We start from the raw sequence: 26956 nt of genomic DNA on the forward strand, positions 1-26956 counted from the left end.
TCTGCGGAGCACGACACGGGATGAAAGTTACGTGTTCAGGCGAGACGGTTGGGACTGCAGCCGCAGGTTAGGGTCCTGCACACGCTCACCGGGCGGACGTCGTCTCAAGAGAGGCGTCATCTGAGATGTCCGAGATGTGTTTGGTTTGGCATGAAATTATTGAGCACCTATAGCTTCTTATTCTGTGATTAGTAAATGACTTTCAAGGTGACATTCAATTAAAGTTCTGTTTCCTGCACCAGCAATGGGGGGAGAGCCCATGGTCATGCAGTTGTAAACAGTTCCCTTCGGGGTGCGATTGTCATACCATAAGAGATGAAGGTTCACAATTCCTCACATATCAGAGATAATCTCAATTGTGTTGAGAAACACTGGGGAAAGTGTTAAAATAAATGTCTTAATGCTCATTTAAAAAAGTGTCTTTTCATCAATGGAAATCTTAATGGCACCGCGACATTAAAAGTTGCATCCAGTCAATAAATTCAAAGTCCTTTTGCAGCTCATACATCTCCTGCTTCAACACTTCCTTCTTCCCTTACTCACTCCCCCCTCCCCCCCCCCCCCTCAGTCTGTTACTGTCCCCTCCCTGTAATGAGCTCTCCTCATGTATGACCTCTCCTGTCACTCCCATCGGTCCAATCCTCCTCCCCCGCTCACCTCTCGCCTCCTTCTCTAATCTCTGCATTACTTTGCCATTAATCCCACATTCCTCACGGGGGATGGCCGCTGCAGCTCAGGTGACAACGTAGCCTTCACAATCTGGGGCTTGGAATGAATCAGTGGGATGGAAGGAGAGCAGTGTTTAAAACCACCATAGTAAAAAAAAAAAAGAGGCTGTTGGAGCCCGCTTTAGATTCACCTGTGGCATGCGGCGCTCCCTCTCCATCCTCCCCGCTCTCCGCTCTCCACATCCCACCTCCTGCATCTCATTCACACTTTCTTTCCCACTAAACTCTCATTACTCCCTCCCCGGGTTTCCTGATATCCTCCCACATTCTCTCCCTGTATCTTTCCCAAATCCCCTCAATCTCCCCTCATCTCTTTCCTCATGCACACACCCGCCCTCCCTCTCTCTCTCCCTCCCCCCCCCCCCTCCTTTTCCCCTCCAGAGCCGCAGTGGGACTGTTGGACTCACGCAGCCCCATGCTGAGCCGCTCCAGAGCCAAGCCAGAACAAAGAGCCCATTGAGCCGCGCGGAGACATAATGTGGGCCGCCTCTGACAGCACCGAAGATGAAGTCATGAGGTCGCATAACAGTTAATAATGACGGCCCATCCTCCAGCTGCACCGAGTGAGTTTGTGTGTGTGTGTGTGTGTGTGTAGAGTTTGGTGCCGTCGAGCAAAGTGGGAGAGAATGAGAGATTATGTGTCTGCGTGCATGAATGGCCCAGTATCTATACAACATGCGGCGCATGTGTGTACACATCTTAAAGCGCGCCGGTGGATGAAAAGCTTTTAAGAGCGTAATGAGATACTCCGTGACACTCAAAAATGTGCTCGATCACTTTGTAAATACCGCGAAAAAAACTTCTGAGAATTGCACTTTTCGTTCTTTTGGCTTCGCTCCAGCTGCGTCGAAGAACAGGCACCCCCACCCCCACCCCTACCACCACCCCCACCCCCCTTTTCCTTATTGGAGTCTGTCTGCCGAAGGAGTCTGACATGAGACACATCTCCCCGGGACTGGGAGCTGTCGCTGCGAGGCCCACGCACTCCCGAGAAAACATCATTAGACCCCTGGCCGCTCCAGGAGGGGGGGGGGGGGGGGGGCGTGAATTTGTGTCTCTGCGCCGGAAAAGTGGGGGATTAGCTTCGAGTATTAATCTCGAAAAACGCCTCTGAACGGACGCGGCCTGTTAAAATGCCTTCACAGGACCAGTTGCTTGTCAAGAGGGGCTGAGCTGTGGCTCAGGACAGGTGGGGGGGGGGGGGGGGGAGGAGGAGGAGGAGGAGGAGGAGGAGGGTGAAAGAGAACTATGCGATTGATTAACATTAGAAGGACTCGCTCAAGTTCAGATTGCCGCGGCCCCTCCTCCGCTGTGAGCTACAGACGTTTTGTTTCCCCGCGAGTGGAGGAGCTCCTCTTCCAGACCCTCCTCCGTCTCCGCTGCACATCTGAGTTCAATTCTCCCCGTTGCCCTGTCTCTCTCTGAAAATCAATTCCTCCTCCTCCTCCTCCTCCTCCTCCAGCTCTGCGAACAGACCAGGGCGAGGGGGGGGATTACGCTGTCCCTCCCCAGATCCGAGCTACAACAACAAATGGTTCTTATCAACTGACACCCCCCCCCCTTACCCCCTCCCTCCCTCCCCCTTGCCATCCAGGAGGAGGAAGGCAGAAACACCGGGGCCGTTTCCCGGGCTCTGTCTGCCGATCGCGGGGCAACTCTTGAAGCCTGAGCTATTTACGAGGAGCCCCCGGGAGAATGCGCACGCGGCACCGGAGGGTGGGAAGAGAGCTGCTGCTCCTCAACCTCGGCTGCTAATCAATCACCAGAAATCACTGCCGTGGTTTTTGGCCTTTGATCCCGGCTCCTCTTTCGCTTTCTTCTGCGAGGGGAGAGAGAGAGCGAAGGCGGGGGAGGGGGGAGAAGGGTGAGAGAGTCAAGGCCCAGAGGGTGTGGAGGTCAGGGAGAGAGAGATCACTCGGGGTACGGGGGTCTTTCATAACCCCCGGAAGCATGTCTCGAGTCAGTCCGGTGAGTTCTGAACATACGGGACACTTTGTTGAACTGGACCTCAACCCAAGACGTTGACGGACATTTTTATTTGATCTTTGTACAGCAGCAAGTTCACACGATGTTACTTTAAAAATAAAAAAAACATAATGCATGCTGGTAATTCACCTCAATTAAATGGTGCATGTTGATCTATCATCTTAAATAACAGCTGCCACTATGCCAACATATTAGGGAGAAGAAAAACGTACTTGATGAGGGGGAAAGCACATAAATATTAATATATGTTTAATAAACCGCCGTATCTTATTGCTTGTAAATTACACATAAAACATGTATATGCAATCTAATTATGCATTATTTGTTCAGCACACTGAGAACCGATTACTCTTCCTACGTGCTACGACTTTCAGTTTGTGTCAAACAAGCAACTAAGAAAAATGACAAATTGGAAAACACCCCTCGCACGCATATAATACAAATCATGAATCGTGAAGAAGAGGGAAAAAAATGAAATAAAAGTGTACAGTGTCATCGCCTTACAGTATCTTTTATGAGAACAGAAAGCCAAAGATAACTGTTGGCAGTCCTTCATGTGAACTCCAACCCCGGTGGCCACGAGTTGCTCCTCCATCCCATTCAACGAGGGTCTGTGGTGAGGAGGAACACAACAGAAAGGACGCGGCAAGGAACACACCACGATAAATCCTCCTGGCAGGGTCAGGACTCCCCTGCTTTGTTCCTCCAGGCAGGAGGGAGGGATGGGGGGCTGGGGGGGGCACTGATGCCTCCCGACAAATGGACAGAGTGGTAGAATAATCAACTACTGTTTCCCCACTTTATGGGTTTACGGGTTTACGGGGCCTCTATGGGAGGAGTGAGGAGTGAGGAGTGAGGAGTGAGGAGTGAGGGGTGAGAGCCGCAGTGCCGCCGAGACGCCGCCGGGGCCACGTTTAGTCGGTCCCCCCCCCTCGCACGGGGCAGGCGGATTTGTCTTTGTGAGGCTGGGTCGTTGGCTCAGAGACTTGTCTCTGACCCCGGTGACCTCTGACTCCAAGGCCTTTTGCGGCTCTCAGCGTGTCAGCGAAAATGATCTCAGGTTCTCCCGAGGTTCCTTTGTGGCGGTCAGCGTGAACCATCACAGCGTATTAGAGTTAGAATACATCACCGAGGTGTCAACGGTGAGATAGTTTGAATGAATTCTGCGCCAAATGAAAGGGAAATTGCCACGTGGGTTTTATTGTTTTGATGCTGCCCACGATCTCTATTGGCAATAATCACATTTCTCTCTGCAAGAAACACAATCACACAGTATTTTTTAATAAACTCCTAGGCTGACCAAATTGTTAAGGAAAATAAAATAAATAAAAACAAGGTTTACTGACTTTGACCTGCTGTATTTACCGTTCCAGTTCTCTGACCTCTCAGGCTTGCTTGGCCAATTCAAGGCTCAAAGTCACTTGCTTTACGTCCACCAGGGCAAACAAGTCGGATGATCACTGCCGCCCCCGAAAAAAAAAAAAAGAAGAAGCAATTCCACTACAGCTACATCCTGGCTGCATCTCCACAGCGTGCACACGCCTCCAGGCAGTGGCTTACATGCATCGTCCAACAGTGAAGGAGCGGTGGAGCTCCAGCAGGCGGAATCTGGCCCCGCGGAAGTGTGCCAGACGAGAGAGGGGCCGGGCCGGGCCGAGCCGGGCAGCTGAGGTCCCCCTCCGCCCTGAGTAGCGGCGAGGCTAAGCTAATCCTGCGCCTCAGGCCCCTGTGAGGTGGCTCTGCCAAAGCCTGTCCCCCCGCTGCTGCAGGAAATTGCCTTCGGTGCAGAAGTCCATGAAATGTCTCTGGCTCGCCAGTGAAGGCGAAGCACATCCACAGTGTGTGCACATGGGGCCACAGCGGCTTTTTCGAACCCCGAATCTACAGGTAGATTTTAATACTTGACACTATATCTCTAAAAAACAGAAATATTGTGGATAAATGAGTGTTTTTCTTCTATGTATTCCTGCTTGGATTATAAGTTTGTATGTATTTTATGCATTATTTATGGGCCATACAGGGTTCTTTTGACACTAAAAGACAGTTTTCCTGTGTGGGGTTGTGTGTCAGGGTCTATAACGCCTCCTCCATTGTGCTGTTTGACCTGTGGGCCAGCCGGAGCTCCCATGAGGTCCCTTATCCCTCCATCAGTCCTCTCTCATTAGCCCCCACAGGCAGAGCCCAGAGTAGGGTAGCACAGAGGGGCCCCTGCTTCCTCCTCTGGTCCCCATGAAACACACACAGCACAAATACACATGACAGAGATCACCTTTTAGCAGCAGCGATGCTCAAACTATAACTGCATTTCTTAAATTATCCTATTGTCTAAAAATAAAAAAAGGCCGTTTTGAGGAAGCTGATTTCATTTTGTTGCAGTTCTTGTCATTTTTAAATTCTCGTGCTGAGTCACATTTATTGTCAGGCAACGTCTGGGTGTTCTTGGTAATTTTATATATTTACGAATCTTTTTTTTCCGGTTAAGATCAGATCATTTTAGGGGGGGGGGACGACGTGTAAAAGCAGAGGTGGCAGCATGATGAGGGAGGAGGAGGTGGAGGAGGAGATGGGGCAGGACACAGTGGAGAAACAGTTGATTATGAGTCCCATCAAGTGATCAATGATTTCATTAATAAGACGGATCACGCGGCTGTCATAGCGGTGACACGGGCTGAGGGATGATCCACTCCCGGTGCTCCATTCCCCCTCCCTGTCTCCCTCCCTCCCTCCCTCCCTCCCTGCTCCTTCCAATATTGCCTCCATAAGGGATGGAGCTGGGTGTCGATGGGGGGGAGGAGGGAGGGTTAGTCATGAGGGAGGGAGGGAATGAAGAAGGGGTGGTGGTGGTAGGGGGGGGAGGGAGGAAGAAAAGTGAAAATCCATTTTGAAACCCATTTTCAATTAGGGGTCCGCAAGCTGTTATCACAGGTGTCCCAGAATGGGGGCCCGTAAGTGAAAATGTCTCCTATCCGTTTCTGAAATGAAACCTTATCTGGGAGGCACAAAGATGGCGGGGACAGCGTATCTGTAAATTACTTTCCATCCCCGCTGTTAACGGGAACTTTATTTCCGTCAGATGACATTCCCCTCTATTTACTGTTGATCATTTAAATGGCTGCCTTAAAAAGAAGGTCTCCCCCTCTCTCTCCCTCTCTCTCTCTCTGTATTATTCCTTCCCTCCCATCAAAGCAGTCAAGTGTTCCTTTTCTTCTTTAAACACTTTAGCCACGCTTTGCATTCGCTGAGGGATTTCTCCGGTAACCTACACGAAGGCCGAACATGCGTGTGTTGCCCTTTAAGGCTTAACTTGTTTGCCTCTGAGGGCCCTGGCTCTTGGCCTTTGAAAAAGCATGAGCGTTTTTAAAAAAAAGATCACTATTCTCCCACTTCATAACCTTGCTTCACAGACCCTGTGTTGTGTTTAAATAATGACATTTTTTTTCTAAACTGTGTCCAGTTGTTCTGCTCCCCCCATTTGTTCCATCCTCATCCCATTACACTCACTCCCTCTCTTTCCTCAAATCAGCCACACTCATGCCGTGTCAGATACAGTCCAACCTACCCGAAACTTCCCCCCCTCATTCGCTCTATTGCAAATCACCAATCCTTCAGCCCCCCTGTTTTTTTTCCTCTTTTTTTTTTATTGGTAAATTATCCCATGACGACAAGATTTATTCAGCCAAGGAGCACAAAATTCTTCTTTTTTTCTTCTTCTTCTTCTTTTTTTGTTGCTCGGGACCCAACAAAAGAATCAGGGGACTTTGTGGTCCACCTGCCTACCGAATGATGAGGGTGGGAGGGGTGAGCGGGAAAGAGCCCCCCCCCCTGAAACCCCTCCTAAAGAGCACCAATCACAGCATTGTTGTGGCACAGTCGTCTCTTTTGAGCTGTCAGTGCGAGAGGAGGGGGCACCGAGATGAATGGCACACAGGATGAAGCCACCATTTAGCCGACCATGTGGGAACGCTCCACCAGGACTCAATAATTACTCTGGGCCTGCTTGACTTGGACAAAACTTTAGGGGCAAGAGGGGAAGGCAGAGTGGAGGAGGAGGAGGAGGAGGAGCGTTTTCCCATGTAGTGCACGCTAAGTGAAGACTTTCTGGCCTAAATCAGTTCCCACATCTTCTACCTTTTGAAAGCTAAACATCTGCCATATCCATATCCATATCCATACCCCCACCCCCTGTACTCATTCTCCACTTTTTCACAACTTATCGTCGAGGCGGGCGCGCAACGGGGTTTCCTCAGCGCCGAGATCAGGGGCAACTACTCTGCTTTGACAGGGGGGGTGTATTTCGCCGGGCCTTCCTCAGAAGAACCAGTCACTGGGGTTCCACAGCTGCTCACAATTACCTTTTGTTTGGATGGAGGCGGTGGGGCCGGGGCGACGGGGGTTAAAGTTGAGGCGAGTGTCGGGTTACACCTGATAAGGGGTTATGAGTTCTGGGGGCCGGCTTGGGAATGTGCCGTAATTATAACAACACAAAGAATGTGTAAGCTATCTTCTGATTCCGAGAGGGAGATAGGGATCTAAAAGGGACCTTTTCTCTGCACGTCGGTCCCATCCCTCCCTTCCGCCGAGTGAATCGTGACACTCCTGTATTTTAGAGAGCGTGCGACATTTCTCCGTCGGTGGAGGAGACCGAAGCGTCGGGCCCTCCAGAGCTGTAATTACCAGCGCATCACGGAGAAAGATCCACAATCACAGAGCCCAAATTACATCCATGCTTTTTTCCAAAACAAACTTATTTTTTTTGTTTTGTTTTTTTCTCCGCGCTGGCCCTTTAATTAATAAAGCAGCGCTGGCCATCTGGGTATGAGTAAGATGCTTAAGGATGCATCACCTTACCTTATAACTCCCATATGGAGAGCAAGTCACAGCAACATATTTGCCTTTTACTGGATTATTTGTCTCCTCTTCGCACATGGGATGAGGATGAGGAGGAGGGGGGGGGGGAGGGGACAGAAAACCCCCAAACGGGCCACCAGCTCCATCGACAAGAGCCAACGACACCCCCAAATCCTCTCACAGCTAATGAGCACAGCTGCAGCTCAGACCGCGGTGATCTCGACTCTGGTTTTGTTATGACGTTAGCGGGACGCTCCGAGGCTTTCCAGCCAAACAGAAGAAGAAGAAAAAAAGGAAAATGGCCATTTAATATTCCTCATTCCGACATCTGAGCTACGAGCGAGAGGCCGAATGACGACAGGCTTGATGAACTGCGTAAGCTTTTAATAGCGTGCGTTAAAGACATTGCTGTGTAAACATGCCAAAGGTTTTGCTACCAGTGTTGGTATTGGATGTGACTAAAGGGGGTGGAGTCGACGTGAGCGAGCGAGGATATGTGTGCGTCTCGATCTTTTAAGATCTCGCTTTCTGGGAGTTAGTTTCATCTCAAAGTCATGAGAACACATAGGCTAAAATAACATTCCTCGGTCCCCGGCGGGTCAGTGGCCCCCGATGCTCAAATATGTTGCCGCGTATGGTAGCCACACCTCCGTCTCTGGCTCACAGAGGTCTGGAAAACATCAGAAATCACAAACGCCTGAGAACGAGAACCTTCCAGACTCAACGTGGGGTCACAGAAATCGATGAAACCTGTGTTTCGGCGGCACGCCGGTCCACGAGACCGAGGGGAAGGTCGATCGACAGATGTGACCGGGCGAGAGGTCGCGCCTGGAGTGAGTCCTGGTGTTTCTCTCCACACCTCCACGGTCGGGAGGTGGAGGAGCAGCCGTGCGAGGAAAACAGGCGGCGAAATCCAAACTTTTATAGATGTAAAGTTGGATTTTATTTTGAGAAATGTGGATTATTTTCCCCATTACTCAACTGGGCGAGCTGCCTCTTGGAGCCTCAGGGCGTATTCATCCGTACATTGGCCACAGCGGCTGAGCGTGCGGTTAGCGGCGGCGGCGGCGCGTACCGTTTGAGGTGGTGCTGGAGGCCACCGCCTTCTCGCTGATGTCATTGCGCGCTGATGAGCCCTTGGTCGCCACAATGGTCTCCACCCTCTTCTTCTTCTCAGCTGCTGAACTGGCATGGGAGTGGGTTTCCATGGCGATCGCTCATTCCTCAACACCTCATGGAGACGGGATAACTTTTGGAGAAAGGAAGAGAGAGAGAAGAGAGAAGACATTGAAGGATATCATATCGTCATCATTCAAGGATTTAAATCGTTGGTGGATTTTTGTGTATTAAATTAAACAAAATTAGGTTTTTTTCCTGCTTAATGAAGAAACATTTTGACAATAGAGCGCCTCAAGAAAAGACTTTAACACTGAGAACCCAGTGAGAGAAAAACTTTCACATCCAATCCTCCCTTTTCATGATGCCCGGAGCAGACCACGGGTCAATCCACCAGCTCAGCCTGATTTATTTTAACTCAAGCCTGCTGGGCTCTGATCTGCCTCTCTCTTTTTTTGGAACTGTGGATAAATACCGCCCAAAAAAACACAACAAAAAATGTTGCTTACCTTATCTTCAACTATGTCACACTAAACTTCTGACTTGAAAACACTCTACAAACAGGAGGCGGGACATCCCGACTGGGTTTTATAGCTCCGAATAGAAAGGCGGCGTGTGGATGAACTGATAATCCTGCTCGAGCAGTGTTTCCAGAGAGAAAGGAGGAACCCTAAGGGGATACCACAGAGAGAGAAACATTCACAGTCCTGAAGAAAAAAAACAAGGGGTTTGTTTGAAGGCCCTTTTGGGAATATCATGATGCCGGGGCAATTTTTTTCTTTCAAAGAATAAAAGGTGGTTCAAGTTAATACTGTCTGTGGGTTTAGAAGGGGTTCAGCCAACAGTCTAGCAGACATGCTGCTCAGTTCAGCACCTCAGAGGCCGTCTACAAACTCCACTCTCTCTGGGTCATGGAGGTCTCTGATTATGGCGAGACACCACAACCTCTCATTTACGCAAAGTACAGGACGGCTTCATTTTTTTTTTCCAATACAAAACCTTTACTTAGCCTCCATAATTCGTGGATAATTAGTGGAAATATTTAGTCTGACTAACATTTTATTTCCAATAGAGACCGGCTAATTACCCCGACTGTACTATTTAATGGTCCTCCGCCCTATAAACATGCACGGATACAAAGCCAGCGGGGGGGAAAGTAAGCTATAATGCAAACAGAGGAGTGCTGCGGGATTTTTTTCTCTTTTTTTCTTTACCAATTCCCCAAAGGAGGGAAGGCGAGGGGGAAGCGGTGAGGGGTAAACTTCAGACAAACACTGTGTGCTTTGTTTGTTCCCCCCCCCCCATCCCCCCTCCTCCCGAACCCCCTGAAAAAACCAGAGTCTGTCATCCATTCTGACCCGACAACAACATCTGTAAGCAATTGCTGGCTGTAAAAAAAAAAAAGAAACGAGAGAGAAAAAAGAGAAGTGTGGGGAGGGGTGGGGGGGGAAGAAAACAAAACAATGCAATTACTCCTTTACCAATCAAAACAGAATTAAACAAGAGCTCGTCCTCTAATCACTCCCACGTGAATACACGTGTACCCATCAGCCCCCAACCAGAGACTTTTTTGTCGTACACGTGCACAGATATCATCTCACATCGCCGCTGCCGCCGCGTGTTTGATGGAGTCTCTCTTTCCCTTCGCAGCGTCAAGACGCTTCACGGTCAGAGGGACTCTGTGCGTCGTGAGCCGCGACCGTGACGCCCGATCGCCAAGGTCGCTCGTTCAACTGAAACGAAGGGCGCGATCAAAGGAAAAAGTCGTTTTCGCTGCCGTGAAAACTGTCATTGCGTCATTCTGATGACTGAACTTGAGCCGCTGCAGAGAATGAGGGGAAAGAACCGAAGAAGGAGACCCCTACTTGTTTCAGGCTGTGGCTGAAGGGCTCCCAGCATGCTTTGAGTGTGTGGTGAGCGTACATATGTGTGTGTGTGTGTGTGTCTTCCCTTCCCCCTTCCACACAGGTGAGTCAGACCAGCGTTAACATTTTTAGAAAGCTGAAAGTGCAGTGAAAGCGGGGCATTCCTCTGGCGGGGCAAATATTCACAAGTCCGAGCCGCCGAAGCGTGTCTGACCGGCCTTTTGTGTTCCTCGAGGCAGGCCAGTTCCAAAGCAGCAATTAAAAGCAGGACCTTTCCACCCATAATCCCTCTGACCGGGACGCCCACACACACAAACCCTGCAGATGTTTTCCGTCTCTGCTTTTCGTGTTTGCTCAATTTTTGCCATTTTTAATAAACAAATGTCGAGACAATTCTTTTCCATCTTTGGTTGTTTACGTCGAGACGCCGTGGGAAGAGTGCTTCTCGATGTGAAAAGGACGGAGTTCGATTTTGATTTTTTTTTTTTCATTCGGCACTTTGAACTTTTCGCGAACGTTCCTGAACGAGCCAGACGCGGGAAATCTGATTTTTAAGAAGATATTTTTGCACGAGACGGCAGATAAATGAGCATCTGCACAGGGACTAGCTCGCAGACCCTCCATCAGGGGCACGAAAGGAGGAATTACAACCAGCCATCGGTTGCCGTTGTTACTCAAAATAAAATGTTAATTTCATATTAATGTCTTTCCCATGAAATGTCTGTCCCACACCCAATTAGAGAAGAGAGAAAGAGGGTGTATCTTTATTTGTGCTCCACTGTAATCCTTCCACACAGAAAGGGAGGCGATTAAACAGGTTTAAAATACCACAATTCTGACTGTTCCCTCGGAAAAAAACCAACATTCTTATTTTATAAGCACATTAAGCAAATCAATTTAACATAAATTACACGTCTCGGTGACAAAGGCACTGAGTTGAAAGTCATCTGCAAATTGTACACATCAAAGTGAAACACTAAAATAAACTTTTGCGTTTGAGAAGAAGAAAAAATGCATTTTTCTTCTCTTCTTCTTCTTCTTCACGCGAGTTTAAACGGCTGCTAACGCTATCAAAACTCACCGCCTTCTGTTATTTAAAGGCTCCATCTTATACAAGTCTAATTCTATGAAACTGCTTAAGGTGTACCTCCAATTCCATTTGCAAATAAACGCACGCACACGCACACACACTCAGAAACTGAGGGACATTTTGATATCAACTCTTGAAGTGTCTTCTTAGATTTGGCAGCTCCCCCCTCACAGACGGGGTTCTGTATTTGTGTTCATTTCATTAGGGCGACTGTTCAGCGTCGAGAGCCCCTGAGGGGGGAGACTGGCAGCGCCGCGGCATTCATCATCATTACATCAGCGACCACCGAGATCCGCTATCTCAGGCTGATCAACGCGCCGCAAACGCACCGCCAGTTAGAGGGGAGGGGAGAGATGGGAGATGGAGACGATTGAGGGAGATTGTGAGCAAAAGTGGGATGGGGGGGGGGGGGGGGTGAATGGAGGAATAGGAGGAAGGGAGGAGCATGAGACTGTGTGTGTATGTGTGTGTGTGTGTGTGTGTGTGTGTGTGTGTGCACCTCACTGTGCCCCTGCGTGCCTGCACATGTTTCCCCGTGCGTGCAACGTGTGTTTTCCGCACATTTTCGCAGCTATGCCAACAACATTAAGGGCTCCCGCACAGCTGGAATAACTAAAAACACTGAGGGGCAAAGAGGGAGGAGGAGGAGGAGGAGGAGGAGGAGTGGAAGCCCTTCAGCGAGATGAGCTGAATCTCGCGGTAAAACAGAATGCGCTGGCTCAGGCTGCATGTGTTTGCATTGGATAAGGTCAGCGGGGGGATGAGGCCCCTGGAGGAGACAGAGGAAGTGCTCGCCGGTGGTTGGAGGACCCGTCGCTGGGGTTCACCGAGGAGGTGTTCCCCGACTCAAAGGCCCTCAGAGGGAAACCACACACTTAGGTTCCCATGCTGTGTTCGACACCGCACTTATGGCTCGCCCTTGGCCCTGGAAGGCAAAGGGGGGAAAGGGTATTTGGGGGGGGGGGGGGTGTTGGGGGGTAGACGGGAATAGGGATTTGGTGGTTAAGGCTCCCCATTCACCAGCGAAACTTAACATTGTGCCCAGATGGCACTAAGTCTGGCCTACAGCTGATGGGGACCAGCCTCTCAAGTAAGGGCCATTTAGCAGGAATTAGTCACACCCCGCCACACACACACACACGCACATGCAAACTGGTTTAGTGCCAGGCCTTCTCACCCTTCTGTATGCCGTGACATGGCCGAGCTATTCAGCCTGCCAGTCGTCTACATGCGTCTGTGTCCTGAGTCCCACTTTCTCCTGCGACCTCGTAAGACCTCAAGTTGAGGCATTTATTGAGCCGACGTATCGGTCCGTGTTTTGAGTCACGAAATCATCTCGTGAATTCCTCATCGAATTACAACACACCTCACCTGTGTTCTTATTTTACCTCCACACCTGAAGTCCAGCATCTTAGCAGCGTAGCACTCCATCGGCGAACAATCCGCCGCCGCCGCCACGACAAGTGCGCTGTTTGAATCGGGGGAAAGCCCGAGCAAACGAGGAGTGTTTGCGTCTTCTTTCTTTTTGTTGTTGTTGTCAAGGACAAACACGCAACAACAACAACCCGGCCTCTATCGGTCGCTTTCAGAGCAGCTAATGCGATTATCCTCGCGTGCGTCTCGGCCCCTCGGACCTCGCGGCTCGAGACGCGTCGGTGGGCCGGTGAGGGGCCGGTGAGCGGCCGCGTGCGTCGCGCCGCAGACGGAGCTGAGTGCGTCTTATATTCCTGGGTAACAAAACCCAAACGATGTCATCCTAATGCTGACACGATGCTTCTTTTGCGCTCGCTACCCAGTAGATAAGGGGCCAATAGAGTACGCGGCACAATGGAGATCTTCAGCGTCCCCCCCCTGCTTATTAAGATTGTTACCTTCGCATTGAAAATGCAGATGGTTATGTTTTGATCGCCGTGTATTTATTTATTTATTTATTTGTATGCGTGTTATTCGCATAAGTAAAAAAGTATTAAACCGAATCGCATGAAATTTGGTGGGATGATTGGTTATTATCCGGGGACCATTTGATTAGATTTTGGGATCGATCGGGTCAAAGGTCAATGTCAAGGTCATGGAAAGGTCAACATCTTCTTTTTACCATAGCACGGTCAATTTGTATCCAATTGGCATGCAACTAATGCCAACATGTTCATAATTCAATGCCCAATCTTGTGATATGCGAAGGTATGCGCTCTACCGAGTGCCCATTCTAGTTACTTCTTTTTTTTGTGACTTTGTTCGTGAGCCACTTGTGTCGGGGGCAAGTGGGGCCGTGAGGAGGGAAGACAATGGATAATGCAGGCATCTTTTGTTGCACTGGTGGCCCAGTGAGGCGGTGTTGGTTTCCCTTCGCTCTCCCCTTTTTATTCTTTCTCCTCCCCCCTTTGTTGGAGAGGACACTTTCCCCCGATTCTCGAGAAGAAGGAAAAAGATGCTGGTTCAGCCATTTACCAGCGGCCCGAGCAAACAATGCAACATGTTACACCCGTGGAAAAATACCGTAAAGCTCCTTGGGAAGGGAAAAGAAAAGAAAATTCTATCGGCGGAAGTTTTCTTCTTTCTTTTTTTTTCCGCGATGAATTTGCAGAGATTAAAATTACAAATACTTTCCCCCTACTTTCTAACTCTGCATGTTGAAAAACCCCAGAGTTGAAATTCAGTTTCTTATTAAAAATCCGTTGCTTTCCACTTGAGTGGCCCCGGCACACGGCCCCCGCTGTCAAAGCGAAAGGCAGTGAGGGCTGTCTCCTGTCGGCGGGCCTCTCATCTCTCGTCTTCCTACCGCGACGACAACACCCCTCGCCGCGCTTTCGCGAGCGAAAGAGTACACGTTACGCGACGCTTTGAGAGGCACGGTTCCTGTGTGTGTGTGTGTGTGTGTGTGTGTGTAAACAGAGTGTGTGAGCCGTGCCGTGTGACGCCGTGTGCAGGAAGATGGGTGCACCGGGTGCTCTGTGACGCCTCTCGGTAGGCAAGTGCGATCCCCGTGTGCGGAACATAAATAAGAGAGGGGGTTGGTGGGGGGGGGAACCCCAGGGAGGGGATGAGTGGAGGAAGAGAAATTCATGTACTGATGAAAAACCCGCACACAACTCTCTCCTCCTCCTCCTCCTCCTCCTCCTCCTCTTCCTCACGCGTGCACTGTGAGAGATATCAAGCGGATGGAGGGTCCTGTGTGAGCGTGCTGGCAGCCGGTACAGGGCTCTGACTGACTGAGGGTGCTTCAGATCCAGAAGGTCGTCCGGCCTCAGGTCCCCGGAGTCAAAGGGAAACTTTCCCGCTCGCTAATACTCCAAAGTTCCTCTCCTCTTCTCACATATTTCATGCATTCCTCCTCTCGCCCTTTCCCCTCCTCCTTTCTGCTTCCCCTTTCCTTCATTCCTTTGTGTCACCGGAATAAGTGTCGGGAGTGCGAGTGAGTCGGCGCCGCGACGTGATTGATGACGGGCCCCGGCGTTCTTCGGGGGCCCGAGCGCTAACAACAGCCAGGGGGCAGCGCGATAATGCACAATAATAAAGCCAGGCGCACAAACAGGCGAGCGACGCCAGGCCTATTAGCTCGCCCCATCAGGACGGCTAAGTGAGAAATTAGCCCTTCCCGAAGCTCCGCCACAATTCATCAAGTGCCGCCCCTGAATCCCCCCCCCCCCTCAAGAAGTCATAATGTTTACTTAAAGACTCGCCGCGATGCCCCAGCGGCGAGCTTTATTGGCTCTTATTAATTCCCGTTCTGGCCCTTGCGGCCGTGCCATTTAAACCGAATTAAAGGGGTGGAAATTGGACGAGATGGAGTTGTCTCTGTGTTTGGCTCGGCGAGTAGATGAAGCCGGACCTAAACGGAGGGAGACTTTTGGGAGGGAAGAAGAAGAAGAAGAAGAAGAAGAAGAAGAAGAAGAAGAAGAAGAAGAAGAAGAAGAAGAAAAAGAGAGGGGAGGGCAATCAAATGGGCATGTAAAGGAATGCTGAATGAAGCCGTCGTGAATCGTGCCGCAGTCGGAGGAATGTGAGGAGAGAGGGGGAAAGGGCATCGCTTTAATGCTAGACTTCCTGTGTGGGTGGGAACAGATCCAGGAGGGTAAGACCGGGTCACGCATTCCACAAAGGCACCAACATATTTTTTTACGATTCTTATTGTATCTTTACGTTCTGCTTATCTTTCATCGGGCGCGTTGAAAAATACCCTAAAATCCGGTCCCTCCATCAGCACTCCGGCCTTAATTTTTCGACATGTCAGTGACGGACAGGAGTATATAAGGGGGGGGGGGGTACACTCGGCACAAAGTGCATGCCTTTCATGGGGTGGCTGTGCTGTATTAAAATAACAAGAGGAAAAAAACACACTTCTCCACAAAAAAAAAAAACAGTGATTAAATGTGTGTGTTTTCGTCATTATTCAAAGCTTTTTTTTATTTTTATTACCTGGTGCTGAAACGCTTGGTTGTTATGTTAAAATATGGAGGGGAAAACAGGGGGGAAATGGTCTATAGAATAAGAATATACACTTTTATTAATCCCCAAGGGGAAATTAGTTCTCTGCATTTAACCCATCCTTAGTTATATATTAGTGGCAGGGCTGAAGCGCCGAAGCCGAAGGGGGGGTGGGGGTTCAGTGCCTGACTCTTCACACTTGACTAATGGGGAGCGGGGGAGGGATCGCACCCAACCCCACAAGTATATATCTGTTTTATGTCACTATAAACTGGACGTCGTTGGGATTTGGAAACCTTTCACTAGTTTCTAAAACGCTCCACACTGAATGATTTACCTATAGTCGGGAACAGATTGAACCGATGATGGAAAGCTGCAGCTCAATACTGTCTTCCTCCTCTCCTCCTTCTTCTTCTTCTTGAAGTCCACGTCCCTCTCGGTCGTACGAGTAGTGTTTTCACGTGGAACCCACGGCGCTGAACGGGTCCACCGGCCCCTTGGTTCCGGTGTGTAAGCGGCGCACGCCGGTGAACCCGCGGGTCGGCGCCGCAGCGGCGTGTTCCACAGTCGTATGAAGTGGAGGCGCTACGGCAGCGGAGGTGTGAGATCTGAGACGGCTGAAGCTCAGAGGGAGTTCCCGGAGACTTCCAGCTCCCTTCACTTTCATATCATCCACAGAGCACCCCCCCCCCCCCCCTCCAATCCCTCCGCGCCAGCTCGTCGGCTTCACACACACTCACGCACAGGAAGTCTCAGAGGATTTGCCAGTTCTGCAAAAACCTGTACCCCACCTACAGCAACACACACACACACACATGCTGTTGCTCATCAGAAACACGCAGGCTTGAGTTTTTCTTTGAAGGCTGGGTTAGGGGAAAACCTCCCCCCCCCCCCCCCCCCCCCGTGAAAAGGACTCACGCAACTCAAATACCGAGACGGTGTCACACCACGCGGCGTCCGGAACGACGACGACGCCCTAAAAAAGGAAAGAAAACATCCCGTAAACTCCAAAGAGCACGGTCACAAAATGGCCCCCCTCCGAAAACAAGACCGTCATTAGACAGGCAGCCGCCCCCCCCCCCCCCCCGCTCCCTCCCTCCTCGGGGCCCGCCAACCCCGATCGCGAAGAAGCCAAACATCTGGGTGTGTTTACTCGATTTCAGCTGTTTGCAACCCCGCCTACGAATAAATCTATGGAGCTGCAACACCGTCGCTGAGGACCGCCACTCAACCAACACGCTCGACGCTCACCCCGGCTCACTCCTCTCCCCACGCTCGCATCCCGACCCGGAGTCGTGGGGGCAATACATATCTGGAGGAGGAGGAGGAGGAGGAGGAGGCCTTAATTGGAGCGTTTTGACGTGAAGCCCGGGGTTAATTGGGAAGCGTGGAGAGCAGATGGCTCCGCGGCGGAAGTTGAGACAGGGATAATAAGTTCACCCTTAGACGGTTCACGATGAAGCGGATCAGAGGAAACGGTGTACAGTGTAATCACCCTCACATCTCCCCCTCCCCCCCTCCCGCCCCGCTCTCCCCTGACAAGCAGAGACAAACCGTGGCTCCCAGCTACCGCAATCTGGCACCTATCACACAGGACTGCCAGTCGGGGAGGGGTAGAGATCACACACACACACACACACACACACACACACGCACACACACACAAGGCTAATCACTCGCGCGCGCAATCGCTCGTACCTCTAGGACACGGAACCCCAGTTTATCAGTTCGCCGGTCGATGTATGTAAATCTCTCCAACAATGTGTGCACTAATGGCTTATTACCCCGCGTTAGCTGGTTTGCATTGATCTCCGGAGCCAGAGGGAGACGGGGGAAACTGGAGCAGTTCGCTGCTCGCATGGAGCGAGCGGGACGATAATCACATCCCAGCTTGTTTCAATAAAAGCAACATTAGCATAAACCATCTCAAACACACTAAAACCTTCACCCGGCAAGAAACCAAAAAAAAAAGGGGAGGGGGAACTTTCCTTGGATTGCGGGGTAATCAGAGCCATACGGGATGGGTCGGGACAACTCGGCGTGTCTCTCTGAAGGGTATCGATCGCCTCCGCAGATTATGACTTCCTAAATGAGAACTGTTTTTTTTCATATGCGAGAGAAAGTGAGCGCTCTGAGGGGACCGGGAGCTGCAGAGGGTTTTCAGATGGAACGCCGAGCTCGGCTCCTCGTGAAGCCCAGGTGGAGTCATAGGCGGTAATGGGAGGAGACAGCGACTTAGAGCGCCACACAAAAAGCCAGGCTTTATAAATAATTCCAAAAGCTAACAGGATCCCTTGTATGTGTGAATCTGTGAAATACATTCACACATGAATGCACACACACACACACACACACACACACACACACACACACACACCCTGCCACCAGGGGGAATAGGTTGTTCACACTCCTCCACTGGGGGGGAGTCTGACCTGCCCCGATTGGTAAATTTAGGGTGAGTATCTTTCTTGCATGGATGATGCGAAACACACACACACACACACACACACATTGACACACTCACTCGCTCATAATGCAAGGCAGCAAAGCACACCGGAGACCTGTCTTGTAAATCTCTTTGTGAAAGCAGCTTTGGGGGGTAGACAGGGGCTTACGTCCTGAGCCCTGAGGTAGAGCTACAGACTCCACTCCCTCTAACCCCCCCATGGTCTTTCTCCCTCTCCCACACACATACTCGGCGCTCTCCTCTTCACTTTTTTCCGGCTATATCCCACATTTTTTCCCTCCTCCTCCTCCTCCTCTCACCTTATCCCTCCCCTCCCCTCCCTCTCCCCCTCACTCCTCCCCTCTGTCCCAGTGCCGGGGCTCCAGAGCGCCGGTCCTTAGCCCCGCAGGCTCCCGTGGCGTCGCGGTGACTAATGTCCTGCCTTTGCTCAGACAATGAGTTTGAGACTGAGCCGGGGGAAAGTGTTGAGGAGGGGAAGAAGAAGAAGGGGGGGAAAAAAGACCGGAGCACCTTTGACAAATGGAACCCTTCGCACCGCCGTGCCCACTGAGGGAGGCTTTACAATGTCGCGCTGCACGCTCCACGTCCTCCGAGAGGGGCGGCCGCGGCCTCGCAAAGCCGCATCTGGGGGGAATATAATGAATTCTTTGGGAAGTCTAACCTGGCTTTCTTCATGAATAAGATATATTTCCAAAGCATATCGACCCCTCTTAATAAAAACACATAGTCTGCCAGGAATAGCCAAAGCCGCTTTAGGGGCCGCCCGTGTACACGTTAATATTTCTGTTTCTCTATAAATGTTCTCGGGGCCCCACTTCTGTCTCCAGGCCTGTCACTGCAAGGCCAGCTCCAAGGTGGAGGAGCCGGCGATGACAAACTGTCATTAAAACCTGGGCCGGAGTCCCTCTCTCCTTCAAGGAACTCCAAACTCTTGGATGCTCCCTCCTCTTCCTCCGTGCACCCTACCCCCCATGCAACCCTGAAAAGGAACTGGGCTTTGTCTGAGGAGCAAAGGAGAGAGGAACACCCCCACCCCTTCAACCCAACCTCCCCTCCCCGAACCCTGTTCCTCACTCCCTGCGGAGTATTGTTAAAACACAGCCCCCCTCTCTCTCTCTCTCTTTCCGAAAGCCCGGGTCTCTTAAAACAGCGTGCTTTGCATGAGAAAAAACGATTAGTCTTCAAATGCTCCGCTGTCAAAGGAGGGCTCTCTTTCAGGTTGGGGCAGAAATTCGCTCAGATAGTAGAGTTCCCCCTTTTGTTTTTTTCAAGATGAGGCATTATTGGAGCCAGGCTCTGTTAGCATTCATTGCTGAGAAGAACACACTAGAGGGGTTTATACTCCATGCTCCCCCCCCCCCCACCCCCTATCCCCCTCCCCTTTTTTTCCCAACTTGCCCCAAGTCCGCCAGCAGACGGAAATGAAGGAGCGGAGTGGGGGTTAGAGGTACTCATCTCAACATGTTTGGAGAGGAGAGAGAATGTCCGGGCATGTGCTTCTTTCAGGTATTAACCTTGGGATTTACATTTGACATTCAAACAACAGACCCCTCGTTGACCTCGACTCCAGGATGCAGCAATACTGCCGGTATAACACCCACTGAAAGACAACGGAGCGGCATGGGAACGCAAACATGTGGGAGAGGGGGGGGGGGGACAATGCGTAACTTCATTACTGGTGTCAGGGCAGGAGTTTAGTTTGAGAAATGCAACAAACCAAAAAAAAAGAAGCGTCCAGATCATTTGAGAGAGCGTGTGTGTATGTATGCTGGTGTGCCTGACTCGTGGCATCACACATCAAGAGGCAGGGGGCGGGGGGTGGAGGGGTGGGGGGGGGGGGTGGGTAAGTGACGGATCATTGTTCACAGCAAGCGGACAGTTCATCCGTCCCCACCGTCGCCGTCCCGGCCGAGGGAAGGCGCGCAGACCCCCTCACGGATGCCACAACCGGGTCCCGTCAAAGCTGACACAATGCCACATCTGCAATAACAGAGTCCCCCCCCCCCCCTCAACTTTACACGCGGAACCGAGAGCAAATGCCCCCCCCCCCCCATAAAAAACCCAAAAGCACTTCACCTCTTGCTGCTATCCTTCACACCGCGGACTTAAAGACGTTTTTACGGCGGCTGCACGCAAACAAGAGGAGGGGATGAGCGGCGGCCACAGGCAGGCGCGACTTGTCCTGTTTCTCCTCAAGTGTGTGAAAGAAGAAGAAAAACACACACACACACCCACACACACACACACACACACACACAGGCGCTTGACGGCACACTCTGCTTTCTCGCACACGAACCGGAGCATTCGCAATAAAACCGTGTTCCACGACCTACAACGGGGCTTATGTTAAGCTGTCGGACGCGACTCAATCGATCGTAAATTCAAATAGACTTTGCTGTTTTCACTCTTTTTTAAAACTTCTTTTCTTTCTTTTCTTTTTTTAACGGCCGTCTTCGGTGCCTCGCTCTGGGAGAGCAGTTGACCAGAATAGTTGTCAGGTCCAGTTGGAGTTTCCGACAGGCCACAGCCATGGAAAACAAACCGCCCCCCCTCCCCCCCATCCTCCCTGCTAAGGCAACTTGAGCTCACACTTTTTTTTCCTTCTTTTTTTTCTCTCTCCCATTTGGTATTTCAAATGAAAAAAATAAAGTTGCTTCCAAAAGAGAGGAAAGAAAGAAGAAGAGAAAGAAGAAAAAAAAGAAGAAAAAAATCTTCTAAACACGCTGGTGTGTATGAGCCAGAGAAGAAGAAGAAAAAAGGAGGGAGACGGAGAAGTGTGAATGAGTGATTGCGTGTACATGCATGCAGGTTGAGAGCGGCGAGGTGTCTGGATGTGTCAGGAGGCCTCGAGTGCATTAAGATTCCTGGACGTGTGTAATATACATATCTGAAATTACCGTGCGATATCTCGAGCCCTCTCCATCGCCACTCCCACCCCCACACACACACACATCTTATACGCACACACACGCCTTATCCGGAGACATCACCCGGCCTTGAAAGGTGCCTTTAGCAGGGCTCCTTGAAGCGGTGGAAGCGGGGGTCCCGCTCTGGGACAATGATGGTGGAGGTGGAGGGGGAGCCGGGGGAGCGGGAACACACAGCATATTAAATCTGCTGGCGGAGCTGGGTCGTCCGCGCGGAGAGAGAGAGCCAGAGAGCCAGATCTGAGGCATGCCCTGAAGGGATGGCTGGGCCTGGGGATTAGGAGGCCAAGGAGAAGCCCGCGCGAGCCCCAAGACCCCTTCTTGTCTCCGCTCGCACGCAAATGCATCCAGACGTTTTGACGCTTTTCAGGTTCCCCATCTCAGCCCCAACTTTTCATAGCACTCCTCGCAAACCACACACACACACACACACACACACACTCGCATATCTCCACATTTCCATCCGCTCTCATCTTTTTTTTTCTTCTCCTCAATCACTACCTCTGTCTGACTTGTCCCTCTTTCTTTCCCCTCTGTGTCTGCTTCATTTGATGTCAACATATCAAAGTACTAAATCATCAAAGTGAGAGAGTTCTTTTTCGGGGTCCATCAACTCGACTATACGCCGGTCACACGCGAGGGAAGCAACAAGCTCGTCACATCGCACGGGGGAATGACTCCAAACTTCCGCTTGTTTCTGTGTATTTTAAAACTTATTTGCACCTCCTGTAACACAAAACACCTGCAGGAGAAACACGCAGAGCGAGCGAACACAAAAACAAAAAAAACGCAGTCCTCATTATCTTGAGGAAAAACAACTTCCTCACATTACCCTTGTTTTAACAAAACATCTGCCACCTCTTTGAGGGCATTAGCACAACAACACAGCTCATTAGGGCCTCGTGCATACAGACCTGATAACAGGTATTCCTCCTGCGGGGTGTAAAAAGGGCCCCGAAGACACAACCTGCCCTTTTTTCCCCTCTTTGCTGTGAGTGCGAGGCCCTTGAAGAGAAGAGAGGGGCCATACCTCAAAAGCTAATAGCGTGTCATCTCTCCTGCATTAACACGACAGCTCCTTATTCTGCCGGGTCGGAGGTCACGGGTGAGCCGGGCCAGCGTCGCTATGCATAACTTTACTTTTAAAAGGGAAGCTTTAGGGTTGAGATAAAAAAAGATACACAATGCGACGCTACGCCGCTATCTGACGGGCGCTGAAGCGATGCTGGCGCGTGGACCCGGAGGCGGCGGGGAGGCGGCTGTGATGCATCTCTGCTGGCTACAGTAAGCGAGTGGGCTGTGCATCTCATTCTGAGCAGATTAGCATCTTAAACATTGCTGCATTCATCACCGCTGCTGCATCATAATGAGACAAAGTCCTTTTTTTTCTCCTCTTTTTTTTTGTTGGTAAAGGTGCACCTGTTTGAAATCAGTATGCCCCTCTGTGGTTTCTTTTAGGTTTAAATATAATAGTTTTAAAAAAGGCGTGTTCTTTTATAATATTCGTAGATATTTATTATCGCATTGTTCTTTTTTTTAACCTTTTTTGGAAGCTGTTTTGTATGTTTTATTATTAATCAACTTCTTAAAAATAAAATATTACTGACATCCACATGTGAAGTAAAGACAAATTAAACATAAATATTAAATCCAGAAATGTCACAGATGTCTTTTCGGTCACTGATTTTTCATTTAATCACATTTAATTCAAGGCTTGTGGAAAATGTAGCATATCTTAGTATTTTATATGAATAAAACCAGATGCCATTGTAATTTTATGACCTCAAATACAAATTATATAGCAATCATGTTATATTTTTAAAGATCAGTTTTATTTCACAATTATTAATAAGCCACAAAATGCCAAATGTAGAAGGGAGAAATGTACATCCCTGTTGGTTTTATTACAATAAACAAAACGACATGTAATGATTATTCTCACGATGCAATTTAAAAATATAAAATGTTAACCTTAAAGTCGGAGGCCTGAAGCGTCAGTCCATTCTGCTCATTGTTAACTGACGTGACAGTGATTCACTTTCTACTTGTAGGGTAATGTTATTTTATTATCATAAATAAAATAAGGGACATATCAAGTGACAGCTCATGTGACAGTTCCTTTTTTTAAATTTTATTAGACAAATGTAACCAAGACCTCTCCTCAAACCAAAGCCACAGCCGCGATGAGTGATGGAAGAGCCTCGTAAAAACAGTTTTAAAAAAAGGAGATTTGTATCTGTGGTAACTTGTGCTGTTAAACATCTTATTAGGTGTGTTCGCCCACATGCTCCGTCTCAAGGCAGCCAGACCTCCGTTAATAATTTGCCAAGTGTCAAAAAAAGAAAGGGAAAAAAAGGAGTATTTGAGCTGCACCGCATGGCTGAGCACCTCGGACCCTCGTCGTCTGTATGAAACCCGAGAGCAGACGAGCAGATAAAATGTGGAACAGCTGGCGTGGACAGAAGGGAAAGTTTCAAACAAATATCCGCACATGTGGAGGCTCGGGGGCTCGCAAACGTTTTCATGTCCCGGACCCCCCCAAAAAATGAATACAGACTTCTGTTTGAGAGTCTTTCTTGTTTCACCCTGAACAAGTCCATGTGAGAGTTTGTTATGTTGCTGTTGGTTTTGGTTTTTAGAAGAAGGGCTGTGTGTGACGACAAGAGGCCTTTGTATCTTTAATTGTGATAAATCCAGTGAGTTCGAATGAACTAAATCAGAGTGGCTTTACTCCCATTTCTAATTTTGCTCGGGGCCCCATAAAAACTCCCCACATGGACCCCTGCAGGGCCACAGACCCCCCCTGCAATGGGCTTACATTTCTGAGCACGTGTCTCCAAACACATTGCTACGCTTCCTTACACATTAGTTGTTTCTTTTTTAAGGTGAAGCACATATTAATTTAGATTTATAATATTTAGTGTTTGGATTATATCAAGTTTCCAGATACTGAGTGACATTGACATTTTCACCAAAAAAATTATATGAGCTGCAAAACGTCAAACTAAAAAGAAAAAAGAGTTAGAATTGACTTTGTTTTCTTTCTTTTTTACAGTGCAAATATATCCTGCTTGTCTAAAATAAAGGCCTCAAATTGACTTTAGAGTTTAGAAAATACTATAAAAGCCAGAGATTAAGAAATGTGTGTGCGTGTGTGCGCACGCGTGTGCGTGTGTGTGCACGCAGCCGTTTCAACGCGTCTTGCGGACTCTAAACGGAATAAACTAAATCAATAGCAGACCCTGAAATATGATCACACATTGCACATACACATGCACCCCCCCCCCCCCGCCCACCCTCACCCCCGCACACGCGTTTCTTTAGGCAAGTCCAATAAAGTTGATTAATAAAAAAAGTTTCAGTTCCGATCAGATATACGTGCACGTGTTGCTTCTGTTCTTACGACACACACACACTCACAGAGCAAAAAAGATCCAGAAAACCTCAGTTTTACCATGAAGACCAAACTTTATGCAACTTTCTAAATAGTTGATAAACGCGCACATCTGTGGCTCGCCTGGTTGTAAAGTGTGCCATCCGGGGATTCCAACAACCAGCGCGTATTTCACAGAGCATAAATCACGCGCAGCCCGGCCAAGTGTAACACAAGTCTGCCGGGAAGACCGAAGCTTTCATCGTGTTTCGCACCAGTGTTTCCTCCGTTAATCCACTTTCCATGTCTACATCTGAACTCGTATGAAATCCCATCGTTTTGAAATGTGAAACCTCTCCCGGCTCGCTCCACAAACGGCTCCTCTAAAACTTTTCAAAAAAAAGTAGAGAGACGCGCGTAAAATAGATTTTACTTACTTCTTTTTTTTGGGGTTCTGGGAGATTTCCCCTTCCAATTGTGGACTTTGTGTGTATCTTCACGGAGAGAAGAGGACGAAGAAGAAGAAAATAAAAAGGTGCTTTCTCTTGTTTCTTCGGCTCCTTCTCTGTCCAAGTTGCAGATGTGCCTCAGGAGTTGCCTGGGACTTCTTTTTTTCTCTTACTTTTTTTTTCTTCTTCTTTTTTCTTTGGACGCTGCAACTCCAAAGCGGCGCTGCCAGAGTTTTTTTTTCTTCTTCTTCTTTTCTTCCTCTTTGACCGTCTTTTCTCCTCCTTGTCACAGTGTTCCGTGTCCGCCGGTACCGACAGCACCGAAAGCCGGCCGACTCAATCAGACCGCAGGACGTGCGTAAAAAAAAGAAAGAAAAGCAGCTCGGGCGTGAGAGGAGAAACGCGTGGAGAGTTGTTATTACATTTAGTGCGCTTTTTCCAGGAGAAGAGAGAGAGAGGGCGAAGTGTGGGACTCCAGCTGCTCCTTCCCTCGCTTGACTCCTCCCTTCGGATTGCTCCCTCCTTTCCTCACTGCCTCCCTCCTTTTGTATTACATTGTCGGTACCCCTTTCTTTCTTTTCTTTAAAACCATCATGTTTTTTTTTTTTTTTTTTACTGTAATCCTAGTTAGTCCTAATACTACAATGTATGGCACACAAACCCACATTACGCAGTGTGCCCACCTCGCTCTTCCTTACAGGGGCCCCTGGTCTCCAACTGACCCGAGTTTGGGGGGGGAAACACTGACAAGAGAGTCGGAGGTCAATAATCTGTTTATTTTCTCCTTGCACAACCATGTAACTTAGTTATGAGTGTTATGTTTGGTTCCTGGATCACATCAAAGACTATTACTTTGAGATTTACGCTGCTATACTGCCACTTTTCACGAAAGGACAGCGAGAAAATACATTGCTTTGTGTATATTTAAATAAATCCCTATAGTTAGACTGATATGTGACAATACATTTAGTATAATGTCACATAGACGCATCAAATGGATGTCTTTTATTATAATCTATTGCTGAAATTCTGCATTATGTGATAATTGTTTTGATTAATTTGCTGGTGAGAATCAAAGTAATAAGAAGGTATGTTGATTTGGTTTGTAATTATATTGTGTATAAGGTGTAATGTAACTTTTTTACATTAGCAGTTCAATGAAATTTACACGCGCCCTTTTCTTAAATATCCCCCTTAAACACCTCTATTGACACGATGGAGCTCACATATTTGAAACTGTCGATTTATGAGAGCTAAAATAGTCTCCTGGGCTCAGCCGTCAGAGTGATACCTAAAGCAGAGGGAAGCCCTCCTGTAGGGTTAGGTTATAATCAATATACATAATCAATATACAGGGAAATGATGTGGTACGGAAGGTCTTTAGGGTGCTGTTTCAATCAATGAAGAGGTGGGAGTTGGGAGAGGAAAATCACCGGTTAATCGCTTAACCAGGATTTGAATGTGTGTGTGTGTGTGTGTGTGTGGCCGAGAGGTCAAGTGCTGCGAGTCACAGGAAGTGTGTTTGTCCCGATTGGAACGCACATCCAATCAGCTGCTGCGGGTAAATAGAGAAGACTGTAAAAAAAGGGTTTATTTCCTGTTTAAAAAAAATTATTTTTTGCAATCACTTTTTCCTATAAGCGTATTATGCAAATGAGAGCGGCATTGACTCATTAGGGCCT

The 26956-nt window shown here is 49.1% G+C and overlaps 1 protein-coding gene and 1 long non-coding RNA gene across 5 annotated transcripts in view; one reads left to right on the forward strand and one right to left on the reverse strand.

The window, feature by feature from the left end:
• Positions 1-25709, reverse strand: part of gli3 (GLI family zinc finger 3) — a 94655-nt gene extending 68946 nt beyond the window's left edge. For 2 of the 4 annotated variants that reach the window (XR_008834005.1, XM_056433551.1), the window contains exons 1-2: positions 25263-25708; positions 8638-8811 (exon numbers count right to left, since the gene is read on the reverse strand). Coding sequence is in view for 3 of the 4 variants with exons in the window: in XM_056433551.1 (XP_056289526.1) it covers positions 8638-8770 (133 nt within the window). In the remaining variant the exon portion in view is untranslated. Of the gene's footprint in view, positions 1-8637; positions 8812-13847; positions 13860-20601; positions 20652-25262 lie in introns of those variants that run through there. The other 2 variants (XM_056433552.1, XM_056433553.1) reach the window with 2 other exon arrangements.
• On the forward strand, positions 1127-4766 carry LOC130205953 (uncharacterized). The gene is made up of 2 exons (XR_008834006.1): positions 1127-1291; positions 4154-4766. It is a non-coding gene; the product is annotated as an uncharacterized LOC130205953 (long non-coding RNA).
• Positions 25710-26956: the final 1247 nt, after the last annotated feature.

Source organism: Pseudoliparis swirei, chromosome 16 (assembly GCF_029220125.1).
Source record: "Pseudoliparis swirei isolate HS2019 ecotype Mariana Trench chromosome 16, NWPU_hadal_v1, whole genome shotgun sequence".
Lineage (NCBI taxonomy): Eukaryota > Metazoa > Chordata > Actinopteri > Perciformes > Liparidae > Pseudoliparis > Pseudoliparis swirei.